Here is a 21,111-nt window from a genome sequence, read left to right on the forward strand (position 1 = left end):
CAGTAATTGTAGCATCACAGCCAAATTCTAGATGTCCTGTGTTTGTTCCAGAAACTGGACCGTGAGATCAGAGGTTAGAAGGACAGTTGTGTGAGAAGCTTGTCTTTGGCAGAAGAGGTTTTGTCTTTGGCATCTGCCCGGCTCAAAGCCAGCTATCCCCATTCAAAGAGGACTGGAATCAGCCCACAGGGCAGCAGATCCCCAGACAGCTCACAGGGATCTGAGGGGCTTTCGAAAGCATTTGTGTTAGGGACTTGCCTGAAGGTTCAGTGGTTAAGACTCTGGGCTTCCAATGCAGGGGGTGTGGGTTTGACCCCTGATCAGAGAACTATATCTCACATGCCGCTCAGCACAGCTAGAACATTTTTTTTTTAAAGAGCATAAATGTTACATGTTTTGGAGAAGTGACTGTGCTGTTAAGATCCTCAGGGTACTGCTGCTGCTGCTGCTAAGTCGCATCAGTCATGTCTGACTCTGTGCGACCCCATAGACGGCAGCCCACCAGGCTCCGCCGTCCCTGGGATTCTCCAGGCAAGAACATTGGAGTGGGTTGCCATTTCGTTCTCCAATGCAGGAAAGTGAAAAGTGAAAGTGAAATCGCTTAGTCGTGTCCGACTCTTAGCGACCCCATGGACTGTAGCCTACCAGGCTCCTCCATCCATGGGATTTTCCAGGCAAGAGTACTGGAGTGGGGTGCCATTGCCTTCTCCCAGGGTACTGCTAAGAGGATCCAATTCCTGCAGCTTCTGCTCAGCATCTAATTGTGAAACGAAGAAAAGAGATAGGATTGAAGCTTGACCCCTGGGGCTGGTGCTTCTAGTTGGAATCTCTAGGTGAAAGAGGTGCTTCTTTTCGCCTTTTTTTCTGCAACATTTGCATCTCTGTCCTGCCTCTCCAGTAGCCCCCATCCAGCACACCAAAGACATCAGGCAAGTGAGATGTGTATTGAGAGGCATGGCAAGGTGAGGTAGCCAGAGTACCGGCTGATCACCAGCCTGTGACAAGCGTGCCAGGAGGCCAAGGTCACAGGGAAACCCAGGAGCGTTGATGGTTGGGAGTGGGAATTCTTTTTTCTTTGAATTTGCTGCTAGAAGTTATATTTCTCATACAATGCTTAAATGATATTTTGTTTCACTGGAAGAGAGGGGATGTTGTTTGGGCGGTAGAACCAGGGTAGGTGTTGGCAGGAGAGAGAAAGGGAACAGCTGATTTCTGTCTGGTGAGAAAGAAGCGCCAGCCCCTGGGGTCTAGCTGGCAGCATCCCGTGGTCAGGCCCCTGAGGAGGAATATTTAAGCTTCATTCACTGTCCAAATGTCAGAGCCTCTTCCCACTTTTTGTCAGCCCTTGGGGCCAGAGGTTATCTGCACCGCAGGGGCCACTCATTTCACCATTGGCTCCAGAGCTGGAGCCCCCAGGAGTGAAATCCCCTCCTCTGGTTAATACTGACCCAGCCCAGAGTGAGTCCCGGGTGAAAACATCCTCCACCGTGGTCCTTAGAGGATGAGACAAGCCAAGATGCCCCTGACACTGAGAGTGAGTCTCCACTGAGATCCAAAGCTGGGGCACCACCTGTCTAAAGAGACCATGGGCTTCCTGGACCCCTTGGGCCCTCACCCTTCTAAACAGCCTGGTCAGCTTTCTGTGCCTCTGTGCTGAGCCTCATGCATGACTGATCACTGAATGTAGCTGCAGGCTGGCCGCTTAACAGGTGATGCTGCTGGTTCGCTGGACTTTGCATCCCGTCACCTCACTATTTATGAGGGTCTGGGGAATGAAAACTATGTCACCTCTGAGAAGTGAAATCCTGAAGGAATCAGTGGGTGGAGGGACAGTAAATAAGATGTGAAGCCCTACTGGGTCTATTTGAGTTGGAAAAGTTTGCCGAAAGAAAGGCAGGAGGGCCTCAGCCTTCTCAGTGTCCAAGGCCAAGTCACTTTAGCTGACTTTTGAGCCCATTTGAGGAATAGGTGGGTGCCTTCCAGCCTGGGAAAGGAACGTTTTCCCAGCTCCTCAGTGGGTCTGTGGCTGACATTTATCTCCAGGGAAGATGCCCATCAGTTTAGAACTTCCTACCCTGAAATTGGCAAATAGCTGTGGTAAGGTTTCTGCCACACCTTTCCAAGAACGACGTCAGGGGCTTCCCTTTGGTAGTTGGGGTAATCCCTCCCTTGCTTGAGGGGGTCGCAGCACACTTTAGAAAGAGACCAGAGTAGTTGGGGCTGGGGGGATTTTTTTCACATGGAAGAGTCTATAGTGGACAATTTTCCTTCAACCTCTGCAAAGCAGCTTGAGTTGCAACAGCTCTGCTGAAAAGTTATATGGCCTTTTGCTTCAAGGACTTTGAAACCAGCATTGTTGATTTTTCCTCTTTCCTGTCAACCTCGGTGCTGTTACCATAGTGGTTTATTTTTTATACAGGCTGTCTAGAGAATGTTAAATACAGTAGCCCTTGGTATAGAAGGCCTTGTGACTTTCCCTGTGGCCTGAGCCATAGGTATATATTCTGTCTGAAAATGTAGAGCATCAGCAGAATCGCTTTGTTGTCAGCAGAGGGGGAGACGCCGTGAGGCCCAAAGCATTGTCATGCTTGCTGTGAAAACACGCCTGCTGCCTGGTGTGGGGACATCCCTGTGCCCAACAGACAGACCTCTGTGTTGTGTAGGTACTGTCCAGGATCTGAGTCTGTTTGTTATCCAAGGCATATAAAAGAGAAATCAAACATTCTTTCGTATCATAATAAGCCCTGTGCAAACACGGCCTGTGGACAAAGCCCTTTGCCGGGCCCATAACAAGGAGCTGTTTGTGCTGACCGCCCGTCATTAGCGGCTGGAGCAGGGCTGAGCCGACTGTGCTGTTATGCGCACTGTGGTGATTTCTGCCCTCCTGAGCCAGCATTGGACAGCTGTCATGGAACAGAGGTTGCCCTATGGAAGTTCAATCAGAGCACCCATCGGGAGCCTTCAGCAAATGCCACGTCTCACAGGCTTAGAGCTATGAAGAAACCTGACTGAGCCGTCGCACCCAGACGCAGGAAGGCAAACGATCATTTACTAGGATTGCCTTTGTGCCAGGGGATTAAGTAACCACAAATGCCAGGGTCCAGACTCACTCAGGGGCTGCCTGCCTCTGATGCAACCAAAGCAAAAGCCTGAGCTCAGGATTAAAGATCTTCCTCTCACTCCCCTGAATGACCCAGACATAACCCTGTAGGTTCTGAATACTAACTAAGGGCTATTTCTTCACCAAAAGGATTTTGATCAGTTAAACCCAGAATGGCCTGTCTGTTCCTCTGGTTATCCAAGTTCACTCGAGTCTACTTGTTCTGTCTGCTAAAGCTATGCTGCCCAGTACAGGAGGCACACGCCGCATGTGGCTACTGAGCACTGGAAATGAGGCTAGTCTGAATGGTGAGGCACACCCAAGTATAAAATGCACCTCGGGTTTTGAAAATGTGGTATCCCCCCAAAAGTGAAATGTCTTATTAATTTTATGCTGATTACTGTTGATAATATTTTAGCTACATTAGGTTCTATTTGGTCTATTATTAAAATTAGTGTCACCTGTTTCTTTTCACTTCCTTTAACGTGGCTACTAGAAGGCGTAACAATCCCACTGGCAGCTCACGTTGTTTGCATTGGACAGCGCTGGGCTAGTGCCTGAACGAAGTTTAGGTTTATAGCTCCATCTGCTGGTGTACCCAAAGCAGATGCTCGTGTTAAGCAGGCGCTCAGCCCCTGAGCTGGGAAACACTGTGTCTTGGCCAAGCAACACTCAACCTTCCACTTCCAGAAGCTTCTGGACGGGACCAGAGCTGACTCCTGAAGTCTCTGCCTCATAGGGAGTCCTGAAGGGGGCAGTGGCAGACTACTGGAAGGTGCAGGTCTGTGTTCTCTATCTTGGTGCAGAGGAAGCTCGAGAGAACGTTGGTTCTCTGCTAAATGCTAAAGAAGGATTCTTTGGAGGATGCTCACCTTTTCCTTGATTTACAAGAATTTGAAAGTGAGACTCTTGCTGAAAACAGTATCTGCATCAATTATTTGTTGCTGCATAACAAATCATCCCAGGGCTTCCCAGGTGGCATAGTGGTAAAGAACCTCCCTGCCAACGCAGGAGATGTAAGAGATGTAGCTTCTGTCCCTGGGTGGGGAAGAACCCCTGGAGGAGAGCTTGGCAACCCTCTCCAGTATTCTTGCCAGGAGAATCCCGTGGACAGAGAAGCCTGGTGGTCTATGGTCTATAGGGTCAAAGAGTCGGACACAGCTAAAGAGACTTAGCACGCACCCATGCAACAAATCACCCCAAAACTTTGTAGCTTCAAACAATCATTTAACATTTCTCATTGTTTCTGTGGGTCTGGAATTCAGAAGTGGCCCATCTGAGCATGCCTGGCTCAGAATATCTCGTGGGGTTTAAGTCAGATGTTGGCAGGAGGCAACCTCTGGAGGTTTGCCTGGGCCTGGAGGATCCTCATCCAAGGTGGCTCATTCATGGGACTGATGAGGTGATGCTGGCTGTTGGCTGGAGACCTCAGTTCCTCTCTACCTGGGCCTCTCCACAATGTGTCCTAAAGAGAGCACAGTCTTAGATAGCGGTCCCCAACCTTTTTGGCACCAGGGACTGATTTTGTGGAAGATAATTTTTCCACAGACTGATTGTGGGGAAGATGGTTTCTGGATGATTCAAGCGCATTGCATTTATTGTGCCTTTTATTTCTGATCAAATGCTGCCGCTGGTCTGTCAGGAGGTGCTGGTCCATGGCCTAGGTTGGCCCTGATCTAAGAGGCCTAAGAAGATACTGTACAGGTCTTATGATGTCACCTCAGAAGTTACATGGACTACTCCCATTTCATTGTTTTGGTCAAAAGGCAGGAACATGCATCCCACCTTTTGACAGAGGAAGGTCAGCATCACATTGTAAAAGAAAATGTGAGAGCATGGGCCTTTTTATTTTCCAAAAATCCATAGTGCCTCATGGGTATATAATAGCACTGTGCAGCTAAAAGGCATGCCCCATTTTGCAGATGAGGAAACGGGGGCTCAGAAAAGTATGGTGACCAGCCTGAAGTCTCAAGTCTGGCAGGAAGGACTAAAAGCCAGTTCTAACTCCTAGATCTCAATGATGTAGCCTCGCCAGGGTCTCTCCCTATATCTGTCTCCCTTACGCTGCTGCAACTACAAATCACACCGACTGTTTCATCTTTCCAGCATCTCCAAGGTGTACAGGGCTCTCTTAATTCAAGTGTTTTAGATGATTCCTCAGATGATGTCTGTCTATAAATTGTTACTTCACTGAGTTGAGGCTCAATGGGAGTTGGTTTCAACTAATTGTAGAGCCCTGCTTACAAAAGCGCTGTGGCCATGACAGTGTATACATTTTCCATTGTTTCCATGCTGTTTGCTTCTAAGAGCTCAGGAATGATAACCACATCATAATATGTGTGTGTTCACATTGTGTTTGTCTGAATATTTCATCTTATTTATATTTGGAACAGGAAAGAATCATCACTGCTTGCTTCAGTTGTTTTCATAGTACTTGGTCATCATTAAAAAGGAGATTTTACCATTTTTTGATGTTCCACTCTCCAGAATGAAAACTATAAAATCCAGCTGCCATAATCATGTTCTGTTACTCTTGGTTGCAGGTCAAACTTCCATTTCCTGTCGATCAAATCACAGACCTTCCGAGGAATGACTTCCAGATGATGATCAAGATGCACAAGCTGACATCGGAGCAGTTAGAGTTCATTCACGATGTCCGCCGGCGCAGCAAAAACCGTATCGCCGCCCAGCGCTGCCGCAAGAGGAAGCTGGACTGTATTCAGAACTTAGAATGTGAAATCCGCAAACTGGTGAGTTGGCTCGCCCTTTGCTGTCAGCAACCTGGAATGACCAAGACTGATGCAGACTTTCAGTAGCAAAGGCCAGACAGGCAGAGAGAAGGGCCACCATTCAGGGACATTCGCATTGATTTTTAAAGGAGTTCTTAAAAAATAATAGCTTTACATCTGTAACATATGTGTGTCTATGCGGCTGTGTGATTGTGTGTCAGTATTTTATATCTTAGCCATTTGTATAGATCACAGGGGCAGTCGTCCCTGGGTGTGCTCAAACCACCAACCTTCCCCGGTGGCTCAGCTGGTAAAGAATCTTCCTGCAATGCATTTGATCCCTGTGTTGGGAACATCACCTGCAGAAGGGAGAGGCTACCCACTCCAGTATTTTGGCCTGGAGAATGCCATGGACTGTATAGTGCATGGGGTCGCAAAGAGTCGGACAACACTGAGCGACTTTCACTTTCACATTCGTATAGAGGTGATTCTTTTTTTTTGAAGTCTAATTGATTCACAGTGTTGTGTTAGTTTCCTTTGTACAGCAAGGTGACTCAGTTATATGCATATACTTTTTCATATTCTTTTCCATTATGGTTTGTCATAGGATACTGAATGTAATTCCCTGTGCCATATCCTAGGACCTCGTTGTTCATCCATCCTGTGTATAATAGCTTGCCTCTGCTAATCTGAAACTACCATTCCTTCCCTCCCGTAGAGGTAATTCTTCTTATTTTCCATTCAACGTGAGTCTAGAGCTAACATTTATTGCTGCATATGTGGACCAGGTATTATTCTGGTCTCTTTCTGTAGATGTCACATGTAATCCTCACATCAGCCCTATGATTTAAGTACTACTTTATCTCCATTCACAGAGAAGGAAACCAGAGTGCAGAGAGGTTTGATAACTCCCCACCATGTGATGGAGCTTGAAAGCAAGTCTGGTTGTCTGATCCCAGATCTTGTTATTGCACTTTCTCCTGCCTCCCACGGAGGTGTAGGTTAGGGGCAGGACGCCAGCCTGCCACCAGGGGCCGCTCAGCCACCTGATCTCCTGAAGCCCTTCAGCAGCCCTGGGGTCCTGAATTCTGCACTTCTGCCTCAGAGTGGTTGTCACCTCTTCCTGTGCCTGGGAGTCTTTTGTCTCTGAGACTATTGTTTGATCTTTCAAGCCTCCCCCTCACTCAGTAGTCTGCATTCCCTTCTGGATCAGCAACCTTAAACTACAGGAAGTAAATCCAAGTGGCCTCTGGTTCCTGACTGTACCCTTGAAGTACAGCCTCATTCAGCTCATTCATTGCTGGCCCAATCCTAGAAATTCATCCCAGGTCCCATGTCTGTGGCAGCCTGAAGAAGAGGGAGGCCACGTACTGTGGTCAAGACCTGAGTTTGGGTCCTCAGGCTATACATGACAGTCCTTTGCCTCATGGTAAGCCAATGTCCTAATGAGAACCTAAGAGCATGATAAGACATTTGAGAGTTCAGGTTCAGTTCAGTTCAGTCACTCAGGCGTGTCCGATTCTTCGAGACCCCATGGACTGCAGTATGCCAGGCTTCCCTGGCCATCACCAACTCCTGGAGCTTATTCAAACTAATGTCCATCGAGTTGGTGATGCCATCCAGCCATCTCATACTCTGTCATTCCCTTCTCCTCCCTCCTTCAATCTTTCCCAGCATCAGAGTCTTTTCAAATGAGTCAGTTCTTTGCATCAGGTGGTCAAAGTATTGGAGTTTCAGCTTTAGCATCAGTCCTTCCAATGAACACCCAGGACTGATCTCCTTTAGGATGGACTGGCTGGATCTCCTTGCAGTCCAAGAGACTCTCAAGAGTCTTCTCCAACACCACAGTTCAAAAGCATCAGTTCTTCAGCACTCAGCTTTCTTTATGGTCTAGCTCTCACATCCATACATGACTGCTGAAAAAAAATAGCTTTGACTAGACAGACCTTTGTCGGCAAAGTAATGTCTCTGCTTTTTAATATGCTGTCTAGGTTGGTCATAACTTTTCTTCCAAGGATTAAGCGTCTTTTAATTTCATGGCTGCAGTCACCATCTGCAGTGATTTTGGAGCCCAAAAAATAAAGTCTCTCAGTTTCCATTGTTTCCCCATCTGTTTGCCATGAAGTGATGGGACCAGATGCCATAATCTTAGTTTTCTGAATGTTGAGTTTTAAGCCAACTTTTTCACTCCCCTCTTCCACTTTCCTCAAGAGGCTCTTTAGTTCTTCACTTTCTGCCATAAATATGGTATCATCTGCATATCTGAGGTTATTGATATTTCTCCCAGCAATCTTGATTCCAGCTTGTGCTTCATCTAGTCCAGCATTTCTCGTGATGTACTCTGCATGTAAGTTAAATAAGCAGGGTGACAATATACAGCCTTGACGTACTCCTTTCCCAGTTTGGAACCAGTCTGTTGTTCCATATCCAGTTCTCACTGTTGCTTCTTGACCTGCATACAGATTTCTCAGGAGGCAGGTCAGGTGATCTGGTATTCCCATCTCTTGAAGAATTTTCCACAGTTTGTTATGATCCACACAAAGACTTTGGCATAGTCAATAAAGCAGAACTAGATGTTTTTCTGGAACTCTCTTGCTTTTTTGGTGATCCAACGGATGTTGGCAATTTGATCTCTGGTTCCTCTGCCTTTTCTAAATCCAGCTTGAACATCTGGAAGTTCACAATTCATGTACTGTTGAAGCCTGGCTTGGAGAATTTTGAACATTACTTTGCTAGCGTGTGAGATGAGTGCAATTGTGTGGTAGTTTGAACATTCTTTGGCATTGCCTTTCTTTGGGATTGGAATGAAAACTGACCTTTTCCAGTCCTGTGGCCACTGCTGAGTTTTCCAGATTAGCTGGCATATTGAATGCAGCACTTTCATAGCATCATCTTCCAGGATTTGAAAGAGCTCAACTGGAATTCCATCACCTCCACTAGCTTTGTTTGTAGTGATGCTTCCTAAGACCCACTTGAGAAACTTTGAATAAATGTTACTTGTTGTCTGGACTTGTGGAGACAGTGGGGGAAGGAGAGGGTGGGGTGAACCAAGAGAGTAGCACTTACATATCTCCACTACCATGTATGAAATAGACAGCTAGTGGGAGGCTGCTGTACAGCACAGGGGGCTCAGCTCAGTGCTCTGTGACAACCTACAGGGGTAAGATGGGAGTGGGGGATGGGAATGAGGCTAAAGGGAGGGGATATATGTATAGGTATAGCTGATTCACGTTGCTATGCAGCAGAAACTAACACAGGATTGTAAAGCAATTAAAAAATTAAAGAAAAAATTTTTAATGTTACCGGTTCTCAAGATAGTCCTGGACATCGTGTTTTGTTTTCTTTTTAATCTAATTAACACCCACCAAGCAGGGAAGATTTACGCATGTTCAGCAGCTCCCGTCACCTACACGATAAAGGCCAGGTTCCTCAACAAGATGCACTGTGCTGTCTGTGACTCAGTCTACCCCTCTAGTGTCACCTTCCAATCCCTTCCTGGAACTGGACCCCCAAGAAAGTCAAACTCGGTGCACTTCCCCCAGCCCCATCTCCTGCTGTCTGCACCTCTGTGTTCCTGCCTCGGCTGTGTCTCCTCTACCTGGGACAGTCCTCGACTGTTTTCTTATCTGTGTCTTTTGTTCCTTAAAAGTCAGGTTACTGTCTCCTCCTAGAAACCCCTTTCCTGAGTCTTTGGTGAGGCTGAGTCTCTGTCCTCAGAGCCCTTTCTGACATCTGACTTTGTACTTATCACATTAGTCTTGCATTATCTGTGTATCTGTCTGTCTCCTCAATCCTGGCCCTAGACTGTAGATTCCTCATGACAAGGACAGTCTTGACGATCTCTGAGTCTCCAGTGCAAGCCCACTGAAGCCTCTCAGGAAATATCTGTTGCCCTAAAATGTATTGGAAATTGTGACTGAGTCCTGGGATTGAAAATTCCTTCTCTTTTCAAGTTTTTCTTTAATGTTGTTCTAACAACAACAACGACGAGGCTTCCCAGGTGGCGCTAGTGGTAAAGAACCCTCCAGCCAATGCAGGAAATGTCTGAAATGCAGATTCAGTTCCTGGGCCAGAACGATCCCCTGGAGGAGGGCATGGCAACCCACTCCAGTATTCTTGCCTGGAGAATCCCATGGGCAGAGGAGCCTAGAGGGCTACAATCCATGGGGTCCCAAAGAATTGGACACAACTGAGCGACCAAGCACACACATGTAACAACAGCAACAAAAAATGTTTAATTTAAGCTGACATCAGGAAGCCAGATACTGCTGCTGGTGAGTATGGGTCTTCTGGAAGCCTGCTTGGCTTAGCTAGGTGCTCAGGCGAGGCTAGGCCTGCTGGGGATAAGCCATCGAACCTTAAGTATATGCCTATGGTAATTCTGGCCCTGCGCTCTTTTCCAGGTACAGGAATAAATCTAATCACCCATATTTGAGAAATGCCTGATTTTTTGTAATTAGATCTCTTCTCTGTGTACTTATGTCATACTGAACAAATTTAAAAAGTCTAAGCCACACACCGGGCAGAAACTTAGAGCTCTGTGCTGATATTGCTCAGCTGAAACCAGAGGGCATCTCCTAGTTCTCCCCTTGCCTTTTGGAAACCCCTTGAATAATGTGCTACCTTCCCCATGGAATGTGAGTGTCACATGCTCATCCACAGTACACCTGTGACTTAAAGCATCCTGCTGTTAACCGAGGCCTGGATTTATACGGCCTTTCCTGCAGAGAGCCAAAACACTGCCACAGGCAGCATTTCACTTTCTTCCTTCTAGAAAGTGGCCCAGGACATGTTGCAGGTCGGTGGGCATTGAGGGGTGGGTGACTTGGCCAAGAAGATGTGGCAGAATTGAGACCGAGATCCTTCCCAGGGATGGTGTTCCCTCTCAGTTTGCTGAGTTGCAGGTCCAGGGAAGGAGGTCCAAGTTGCACAGCTACTGGTGTAAGATATCCTTTCCTTGGGGGCCCTCCGGATGTGTTTTATTCCGTACCTCCACTTCCACCAGCTCGCTGGGGGGCGGTGTCCACAGGCTGGTCCCGCCCACTCACTCCCACTGGTCTCCCGCATGGCACTCACTCTGCTTTTGCAAACTCGAAAAATGTATTTAGCAAAATGTATGTCTCTCTCAAGTGGCACTTGTACATCTGTTTATTTTTCATCTTTAAAACATGTTTTCTTGATAAATTTATAAATATTTTAGCAGGTGCCCTTTCCCCATGTAAATCTCTGTCTCCGACACACGTGCCCACACTGCCTGCCAGATTGCATTCGTGTTTCAGCACGTGCAGCTCCCATGTAGGAGACCCCGTGGTCATATGTTTGCTTCACTCTCCTCTCGCTCTCTCTCAATCTCTGGCTCTCTCTCTTCCCTCTTCCCTCTTCCCTCTTCTCTCTCTCTTTCCCATCCTCTCTCATCCACTCCTCAGCCCTCAGCGTACCCTTGCAAAGGGTCAGGACTCACTTCACACCCCTTCAAATGTCCCGTCTCTCCATCCATTTCACTGCAATTGTGTCTCAGGGAGATTCCTTATGTTCTGTCTTGACACAGATAGTTATGACCACATTTATCTCTCTGATAGGGTGATGAATTTTAGTTACACTAGAGTCTATATGGCATCTTCTCTGAGGAGAACATCTCAGAACCCTGGGCTAGTACACTAAGCCTGTCTTAGCACCTCTGTGGGCACTTTCCATGTCCAGAGAGACTGGGTACTTGAGACTCACTACACAGTCCTCAGCCATCATAGGAGGACTCGTTGTGTTCAGTCGGTCTGCTGCAAAGGCCAAGAGCATGCTGATATAGGGTGAACCATAAGAAACTTCAGTAGTTGAGTTTTTTTTGCAATTTTCATGTGTTTTTTTTAATAGACTTGCTTTTTTAGAGAAGTTTTAGGTTCACAGAAAAATTAAAGGGAAAATAAGAGTTCCCACCTGCTCCTTCCCTCTGCTCACTCACAGTCTTCTCAGAGTGGTGAGTCTGTATTGATAAATTGTAATCACTCAAAGTCCATAATTTGCCTTAGGGGTCACTCTTGATGTTGTATGTTCTGTGGGTTTGGACAAATGTATAATGATATGTATTTGCTATGACAGTGACGTGTTGCATGCCCTAAAAATCCTTTGTGTTTCAGTTATTCTTACCTCCCTCCCCACCCCCAACCCCTGGCAGATACTGATCTTTTTGTGTCTCTATAGTTTTGCCTTTTTACAGAATGTCTTATAGTTGGAATTGGTCAGTTATTTTTGACCTTCAGAAATCAAACCCTAATGTATCTGGGGGAGATTTTCAACTATAACGTTGGAAACTGAGAGTTTCCAATTGATTCTCTTCAAACCCCAAATACCAGGAAACTGGAACCTTGATTGTCTACAGTTTTCTGGTGGGTGGAGACTTTGCTGGTTGCTTGGCCACGGCTTCCCTGGTGGCTCAGCTGATGAAGAATCTACCTGCAATGGGGGAGACCTGGGTTCAATCCCTGGGCTGGGAAGATCCCCTGGAGAAGGGAACAGCTACCCACTCCAGTATTCTGGCCTGGAGAATTCCATGGACTACATATAGTCCATGGGGTCGCAAAGAGTCGGACAAGACTGAGCAACTTTCACTTTTTTAGCTAAGCCTCAGAAAAGGATGAAGAACTGCCACAGGGAAGGTGTCATGGACGCTGGCACATCTCAGTGGGCTGCTCAGATGGAAGATATGGCAAAAATATGGATAGGGAACTTTTAAGTTTCTAGATTCTGACCTAGTCATTCATGAATGCATGCGTGCCAAGTTGCTTCAGTCATGTCCAACTCTTTGCGACCCCATGGATTATAGCCCACGAGGCTCCTCTGTCCATGGGATTGTCCAGGCAAGAATACTAGAGTGAGTTGCAATGCCCTCCTCCAGGGGATCTTCCTGACATAGGGTTTGAACCTATGTTTCCTGTGGCTCGTGCATTGCAGGCAGATTCTTTATCTCTGAGGCACTGGGGAAGCCCCAGTCATTCTTGAGTTACACTCTAATGTAGGATGCAAAAAACTGAAGTAGGAACCCCCCACAGAACACAGGGTATCAGCTCCTCGCATTCAGGCTGGATCAGTTCAGTTCAGTTCAGTTGCTCAGTCATGTCCGACTCTTTTCGACCCCATGAATTGCAGCACGCCAGGCCTCCGTGTCCCTCACCAACTCCTGGAGTTCACTGAGACTCACGTCCATCGAGTCAGTGATGCCAACCAGCCATCTCATCCTCTGTCATCCCCTTCTCCTCCTGCCCCCAATCCCTCCCAGCATCAGAGTCTTTTCCAATGAGTCAACTCTTCGAATAAGGTGGCCAAAGTCCTGGAGTTTCAGCTTTAGCATCATTCCTTTCAAAGAAATCCCAAGGCTGATCTCCTTCAGAATGGACTGGTTGGATCTCCTTGCAGTCCAAAGGACTCTCAAGAGTCTTCTCCAACACCACAGTTCAAAAGCATCAATTCTTCGGTGCTGAGCTTTCTTCACAGTCCAACTCTCACATCCATACATGACCACTGGAAAAACCATAGCCTTGGCTAGACCGACCTTTGTTGGCAAAATAATGTCTCTGCTTTTCAGTATGCCTCTTTTTCCTGTCTTATCCAGGTGTGTGAGAAAGAGAAGCTGTTGTCAGAGAGGAATCAGCTGAAAGCATGCATGGGAGAACTGCTGGACAACTTCTCTTGCCTCTCCCAGGAAGTCTGCCGAGACATCCAGAGCCCCGAGCAGATCCAGGCCCTGCATCGGTACTGCCCTGTCCTCAGACCCGTGGGTCTTCCCACAGCCCCCAGTATTAACCCCACGCCCCTGAGCGTGGAGCAGAACCTTGCCACCCCTCAGTGCGCGGTGGGGGAAAGTGCACCCTGCTGCTTGGAGCAGGGGGCAGCGGCCCCCGGCCCTCCCTGGGCCCCCAGCAACGCCTCAGAGAACTGTACTTCTGCTCGGAGGCTGGAAGGCACTGACCCAGGGACCTTCTCTGAGAGAGGGCCTCCCCTGGAACCCAGGAGCCAAACGGTGACCGTGGACTTCTGCCAGGAAATGACTGATAAGTGTACAACGGATGAACAACCCAGGAAAGATTACACCCAGTGACGGCCTGCCCCCGAGTTCTCAGCCCTCTCCCACACAGGTGTCCTTGGGTCAGGCTGCGGTGCTGTTCGTCTGTCATCTGGAAGAACCGAGAAGGAATCTGGTGCACACTACAGCGGTCTTAGCAGCAATACTGTTTCTTAGTATTCTCTCCTCCCTTCAAGCAGGAGCAACATATAGTTACCTTCACAATGGTGCTACCCCTTGTTCAGGCAAGGAAAGACGACAGTGGCAACGCTGTCTGTCTGTGGGTTCATTTCAGTCTTTACAGGGATAGATTATAACACCTCTAGGACCCAACCACGGATTTCTTTTCTCAGTGGCCCATGTCACAAACCCTATCTCAGGAATTTCTTCTGAATGTTCAACTTTTTTCATGGAAGACAGCTTCTATACACATCAAAGTTTTATAGCTAGACTGTACATATTATATATATAATATATATGAAATATATTATCTCTCTCCATATGCAAAAGTCCTGCATGCCTCAATTTTCTCATCCTAAAACTGGAAACTTGGTTTCTCGTTTATAAACAGGTTCCAACATTCCTCTTCTTTTGTCTCTGATGCTAGAACCGGTTTGTAACTGTTAACCTGGTCGTTTTTCTTGCTTCACAGTTGAAGTTGTGCTTATTTATGGACAGAATTCAGTGTTGGAAGCTTTCTTTGACATTTTATTTCAGACCTTTTATTTTTTTGTTGGTTTAGTTTGATTTGGGCACTGTCAGACGGTGCCAGTTGAGTATCATAGGTTTTTTTTTTTTTTTTTTTTTTGCGGATACTGTACAGTCAAGGTCAACTTTGCCACTTGCACTGAGTTTTGGGTCAAACCTATTTTCTTAAATGAAGTTGTCACTTCAGTATAACTCAAGTAAACTGTATATTCTTTGCTCTTACTTCAAAAAGTAAAACAGCTAATTAAAAAAAAAAAAAAAGCACTCAGGTGATAATTATGTAAGAAAAACAATCTTGCCAAATAATGAATTCATCCTAGGATGTAGACAATAATCTGCTTGAATATTTTTATATCTCACCTCCTCCCCACCTTTTCCTAAGCAAAGTTAAAATGCAGAGAGTTCAGAGTTGATGTTCAGATTTCTAAGTGGGGAAAGAGTTTGGACATCTCACTGGAAAGTGCATTGAAACAGCGGGAATCGTCATGTTATACCGGAACTCAGCAGGCTTTGGCTCCTAGATACCAAGTTAGAACTGGTTTCTTAGACAGGGAGTAAGTCCCATTCATTTCAACACTGCCCCAGGCCTCTGCCTGCTCTGGATGTATAGGACAAGTAGGAACTTCTCCTTCAAAGGACTTGGCTGCTTGGCCACCCTGCCCCGGACCTGCCTCCCCTGGGACTCACCTGAGGGGGTTTGAGTCATCGCCCTGGGGGTCCCACCTTTCTGCGGCTGTCCTGGGGTTAATGCCGCTGGCCCCGCCCAAGTAGGAGAGAGCAGGACAGTTGTAGCCTGATGTCTGTTCCTGGCGCAGACAAAAGTATTTCTTTGTCCCTTCTTTCTCCAAATGCTTTAAGTTGCATCCTGAGGTTTTCCCACCAATTTTCTTGGTCTGAAGGCAGATTTCATCTGAGGCTTTGGACACGATGCATCCAGGAGCCCTCCCTGCCCCTTACCCCCACCACGCACCTCCCTACTCTCTCCTGATGATGATTTCCTTCTTTTGCTGCAAAACCAGTTGGCTTGCAACCCACAGAGAGTGGCTTCCCTTGGCTCAGGGGGCGTGTGGGCCCCTGGCTGCGTTTACAGGAAGGGGTGCAGACCCCTTGAAGCCTGTGTTGGGGGAGAGGTCAGCACCCCCTCTTCTGTGGGTCCTCCAGCTTGGCTGCGGGGAGGAGTCCCGAACAGTTTAATGTGGGGGTGGGGTGGTGGGCTGTGGGGACTAGATGGTTTTGTTTCTTCATTTGTGCCATTGTTTGGACGATATTAAAGCTGCATGTGAAAGGGGAAATTAGTATATGACGTAGGCGAAAAGTGAAATCATAGTAACATGTTTTAGTATTATTAACTTTTTTCTGTACAAATATTAGTGCTAAATGTTTAAATATGTATGAATGCCAGAAATTTGTTGGTTCATGCGGTAGGGTTTAAAAAAACAAAAAAAAAGGCTTTTCTTTGAAAATAGTTCCACTTTTAGAACCTGCCTCTGGGTTTTTGTTTTTTCTCGTGTGTGTGTGTGTGTGTGTGTGTGTGTGTGTGTGCACTTGTCTAAGATACGTTTTGCTCCTGCTGAGTCGAAGCTGCGGTTTCTGTTGTGGCTGTTGGAATTTCTTGGCCTAGTTCTGTGCTTCTCTGAGGTTTGCCTTTGGGGAAAACTGGGGACAGCTCCAGTTTAAACTCAGTGTGAAAGCCGTGATCCATCATAGGTGTGTGTTCTGGTGGAAGAGTTGGCTAAAAGGTTTGTTTGTTTTTTTTTTTTTTTTTTTTGGTTTTTTAACTCTCTTGTTGCCTTTTTTAAGTGACCTCCTCTTCTTTTAAAAAAGGAATGTTTTCTGCTCATATCATAACCAGGTCCAAACTGGCTCATTGCTGTGAATGACCCTGGTACCCACTCATGTGCACCTGGTCATCTTGACCCCGTTTTGAACGCCCCCCTTTCCTTTGTCCTGCGCTGCTGGCTTCCAGCTGGGGAGGGGGTTCCTATATTTCTCTCCCCCAAATTCAGCCCATGGCCTCCTCTGGCCAGCTCCTGCCTCAAATGTCTTCCTCTTCCCTAACCACACCCTTGCCATGCCTGCCATGGGAACCAGTTAAAAACACTGCTGGAGAAACCGTCTTTCGATTTCTTGGAGATTTGAACAAGTTGTTGGAATTTGGTTCACTGTCCACCAGGAATAGCGACTGGCTTTTTTCAGTTGTTGACATGACATGTCTGTGTCTCTTACTGGTCTGAACCATGTGCTTGTCAAGATTATTTCCAGGTTGATTCAAAGGGAGGACTAGCTGGGGACCAGGGTCCAGGTTGCCTCAAGTGGAGTTTTAAAACCAGCCTGTCTCCTTTTCCTGGGATCCATTAGTGAAACCCGAGTCTTTTATGAACGAGAAAAGCAAGTTAACAGCAAGGAATAGTGTTTGTGTGGAATGGTGACATCTAGTTGTACCATTAAGGTTCTATCCTTACAGATATAAGGAACTCTGGCATTTATATTCCAGCCATGAAATGTTCAGGAGGGTCCTTATGACAGGAAATTGTGTCTCCAAGTGGCCGGGGTAGGCATGGGCTGCTGCAGCAGGGACAATGGAGGTGATCCTGTGGCTACTTAACATCTGCCTGAAACTAGTCCTCCCCTCGGATCTGCCTTTTTTCTGCTTGTGTCTCCAGACAACCTCACTTCGTTCAGATTGGTCCGGCTTGGGCAGGTGCATGCTTTGCTGTATATGTCTGTTTCTCTGCGTTATCTGGGGGTGCCTTGAATAAAATAACTTCATGACATACTGATTCTGGAACAAAACCATGGCAAAAACAAACAAACAAACAAAAAAAGCTGGAAAAGTGACTAGGCCACCTGCTCCTCCTCTTCTGGGTTCCCTTACTAATGACTCAGGCATCAGAGGTGATGCTGCCATAGAGAAGGGTATTTTGTATAGTGTACAAGTAATTTATTAACTGTATTTCTAAAGGTATGCTGCTTTAAAGATGCACTATGATTTTGGATTTAATCCTTGTGTTGCTTTCCCAAGGAAGTAAAAAAAAAAAAAAAAAGGCTGATGATTAGTATGTCAGCTGCCACTTCTCCTTGAAAAGGAAGGCAGGGACCAGCAACAGAATTCACATGAGGGGACTTCTAAAAACCAGGTGGGCACACTGAAGTCCAGTGCTATTATCAAGAGGTCTAAACCTATACTTTCTCTCTAAATGCTTTATGATTGCCAATAAAGAAGAAGAAATGAACAGACAAAGGTGCGAAAATATACAGCTTTGAAGAACCCACTTGCGCCTTCAAGCTGATCCATGTGCTAGATTATGTAGCATAATCCTTTCAAAAGGAGTAAAAACCTGCAAAGCTCTTTAGACTCCCTATTGGTTCCCTGCTGCTACTGCTACTGCTAAGTCGCTTCAGTCATGTCCGACTCTGTGCGACCCCATAGACGGCAGCCCACCAGGCCCCGCTGTCCCTGGGATTCTCCAGGCAAGAACACTGGAGTGGGTTGCCATTTCCTCCTCCAGTGCATGAAAGTGAAAAGTGAAAGTGAAGCCACTCAGTCGTGTCCGACTCTTAGCGACCCCATGGACTGTAGCCTACCAGGCTCCTCCGTCCATGGGATTTTCTAGGCAAGAGTACTGGAGTGGGGTGCCATTGCCTTCTCCCTAGCTCTGTACATTATAACCGTTTTCAACTAGGAGCCACTTAATAAATGACTTCAAACTGCACCAGTAGAACTTAACATTTGTTGGAGGAGTTGCTGATCAAGAGGACAAAAAGAATGAAGTTTTGTCCTCAAATCAGTATAAACAGGCAAAGAAACACAATTTTTTTTTTTTTTTTAAAGAATAAAGCTATTCACTGGATCATGAGTTAGTCTTTCTTCCCCAAATTGAGGATTTTGCTGTGGGTTCCATTACTGGTAAGTCAGTGCTCAGTGGGAAGCCTTTGTGGAATTGGAATTCGTGCAGGCATTGTGTGTGCCTGGAGGCATTCTGTGTGTAAGCTGTGTGTGCCGAATACTGCCCAAGCTATCTCCTGACCCAAGCATCGAAGACGGATGCTGCAGAATAAAATATATTTGTACACAAATAGTGCGTGCAAGCAGTCTTTGTACATAGAAAAAAACCTATTGTGGCAGATGGAGGATAAATTATTCGACTGACGGTGCAAAAACATTTCTTGCAAAGAAAAGTAAGTGTATAGTATTTTCCTAAACTCCACCTTGGAGATAGTATTTATAGCAAATGAGTATCAGTGCATTTTCATTGTCATATGACAAGGATGCTGCCATGTTGTGAAGAAAACCCACTCGGTTGCAGAGGCCCACCTTCATAGCTCTGGTTTCCTGTTTCGACACCGTGTGTGCATTTCACTCTCCAGCAAAGGACAACCAACTTTGACTTTCCTTTCCATTCCAGTGGACTGACCTCAGATAACACAGTGGCCTCCTTAGACACAGAAGTGCACCCAGAGTATGCATTTCAGGTAGACTCAACTGCAGCACCGGACGCTCCTGTGGGGACAGGAAAGAGTGAAGGGATTTGGACAAAGAGAGGTTTTCTTCCTACAGTTTGATGCTAAGTCTTCTACCAAAACATGCCTGGAGGCAGAGGGGTGACCTCCACGGGAGTCCTAACAGTGCAGTGTGCATGTGTGAACGCTGAGAGGCCCATTCACGCCCCGGCGTAAAAGACCTGCCACTTCTAGTGAGAGATTCAGACGCTTCCACGGGCGTTCAGGAGCTTCGGGCACTGGTCAGACACGGTGAGCCGTTCAAGACAAGTGCCACCTTTGCTTGTGAGGTCCTATGGGCCTGTGAGAATTTGTTCCAGAACCAGTCTAATGCAAGTGCACCTCCAATCTATGCCTTACAAACTCCAGAGGCCATTTTCAAAACAGGGTTTTCTCAGTGTATGCAAGGGGCTACTGCCCCTCTCCTCTTCCTCCCCAGGTCGAACAATACGGACAGTTTTCACACATATCTACCTGTATAACCCTCTGTACCTCTCATAACTGGTCAACGACTGTAACAGGTTACATCAGGTGTTTTTCTACATACTTTTTACACAAATTCTATGCGATTAATGTAACTTAATTCAATGCATCATTTTGTTGTACTAGTTCTTAGGCTTGTCTTTTTATTTCCTAAGTGATTGTGGTTTTTTCTTGTGGTTTTTATTGTAAAAATGAAATGGCTGTTGATGCTTATTCTCTGTAACTAAGAATTTTTACCTTTTTTGGGGGAAGAAAAAAAGCATTGTTATGAACTAATGAATGGAAACTTCATTTACTCATTGTAAATACACTATTGTGCAAAAAAAAAAATTCACTCAATTGAATTGCTAGTGTTAACTGAATTTTGTCTAGACACCATTTCTGTTGATGAAATAAAGACATATCATTATGCATTGTAAACTGATTTTCTCTGATCCCTGTGTTGGAGATTATAGAGCCAGAGGCCTTCGGAACGGTTTCCTTCGAGAGAGGCCATGCCTCTCCCTTGTTTGGACCCTTACCTGCTACCTGATTAATCTGATAAGAAATCTTAAAAGTGTGATAATGCTAAATGCAGTTCTTCAACTCTCAATTTAAAAAATCCTTAATGCCTTTGAGAGTAGACAAAAGGCACTAAACCCAGTTTCCTGGTTTTGATATTGTGCTATCATTATGCAGAAAGTCACCTTTGGGGGAAGCTGGATGAAGAATATTGCTTCTTACTAAGGCATGTGAATCTATATCTCATAATAATAGGTTTAAGTGAAAAAGCTAAATGAATGCAAATGGGGAAAAGGAAAAACCAATGCCAGATACAGTAAATTGCAGGGCAGAGAGTTTAGAATTGGTTAGGGCAGAAATACAGCTAAGCCAGAAAAGAATATTTGATCACTTTGAGTCTGAATTTTGCTGTAAAGGGAAAACGAGATACTGAATGGCGGGCAGCCCAGATGACGTGAGTACGCTGGACTCATGAGTGGTCTGGCAGTGAGGATGGAGTCATGTGATAGCAGGAGATAGCTGAGCTGCTGGGATCTGAGCTTCTGGAAGTGCCCAACTCCATTAGCCAGGTGGGAAAACAAATTACCAACTGCTAAACTCCACTCCCTCCATGGGCTCCCCACTGAGGCAGAGCTTCAGGGAGCATCTAACAGGATTAGCAAATATTCTCTGTTGTGAAATCACCATGGTCCAAACATCTCAGGTGTCAGTTCAGTTCAGCCGCTCAGTCGTGTCCAACTCTGCGATCCCATGGACTGCAGCACGACAGGCCTCCCTGTCCATCACCAACTCCTGGAGTTTACTCAAACTCATGTCCATTGAGTCAGTGCTGCCATCCAACCATGTCATCCTCTGTTGTCCCCTTCTCTTCCTGCCTTCAATCTTTTCCAGCATCAGGGTCTTTTCAATTGAGTCTGTTCTTTGCATCATGTGTTAGAGGTTAAGAAGAGAGTCCTTTGCCTGAAGGCATGAAGTTATTCAGTCCATTCTGGGGAAAGGGTGGGTCATGATTCCAAAATTCTCTGTAGGAAAACCTG

The 21,111-nt window shown here is 46.2% G+C and overlaps 1 protein-coding gene across 3 annotated transcripts in view; it reads left to right on the forward strand.

The window, feature by feature from the left end:
* BACH2 (BTB domain and CNC homolog 2) overlaps positions 1 to 19,993 on the forward strand; it is a 393,013-nt gene extending 373,020 nt beyond the window's left edge. For all 3 annotated transcript variants that reach the window (XM_070796074.1, XM_019967343.2, XM_019967346.2), the window contains 2 exons: positions 5,644 to 5,850; positions 13,433 to 19,993. In XM_070796074.1, the coding sequence (XP_070652175.1) occupies positions 5,644 to 5,850; positions 13,433 to 13,918 (693 nt within the window). In that variant the 3' untranslated portion in view covers positions 13,919 to 19,993. The remainder of the gene's footprint in view (positions 1 to 5,643; positions 5,851 to 13,432) is intronic.
* Positions 19,994 to 21,111: the final 1,118 nt, after the last annotated feature.

Source organism: Bos indicus, chromosome 9 (genome assembly GCF_029378745.1).
Source record: "Bos indicus isolate NIAB-ARS_2022 breed Sahiwal x Tharparkar chromosome 9, NIAB-ARS_B.indTharparkar_mat_pri_1.0, whole genome shotgun sequence".
Lineage (NCBI taxonomy): Eukaryota > Metazoa > Chordata > Mammalia > Artiodactyla > Bovidae > Bos > Bos indicus.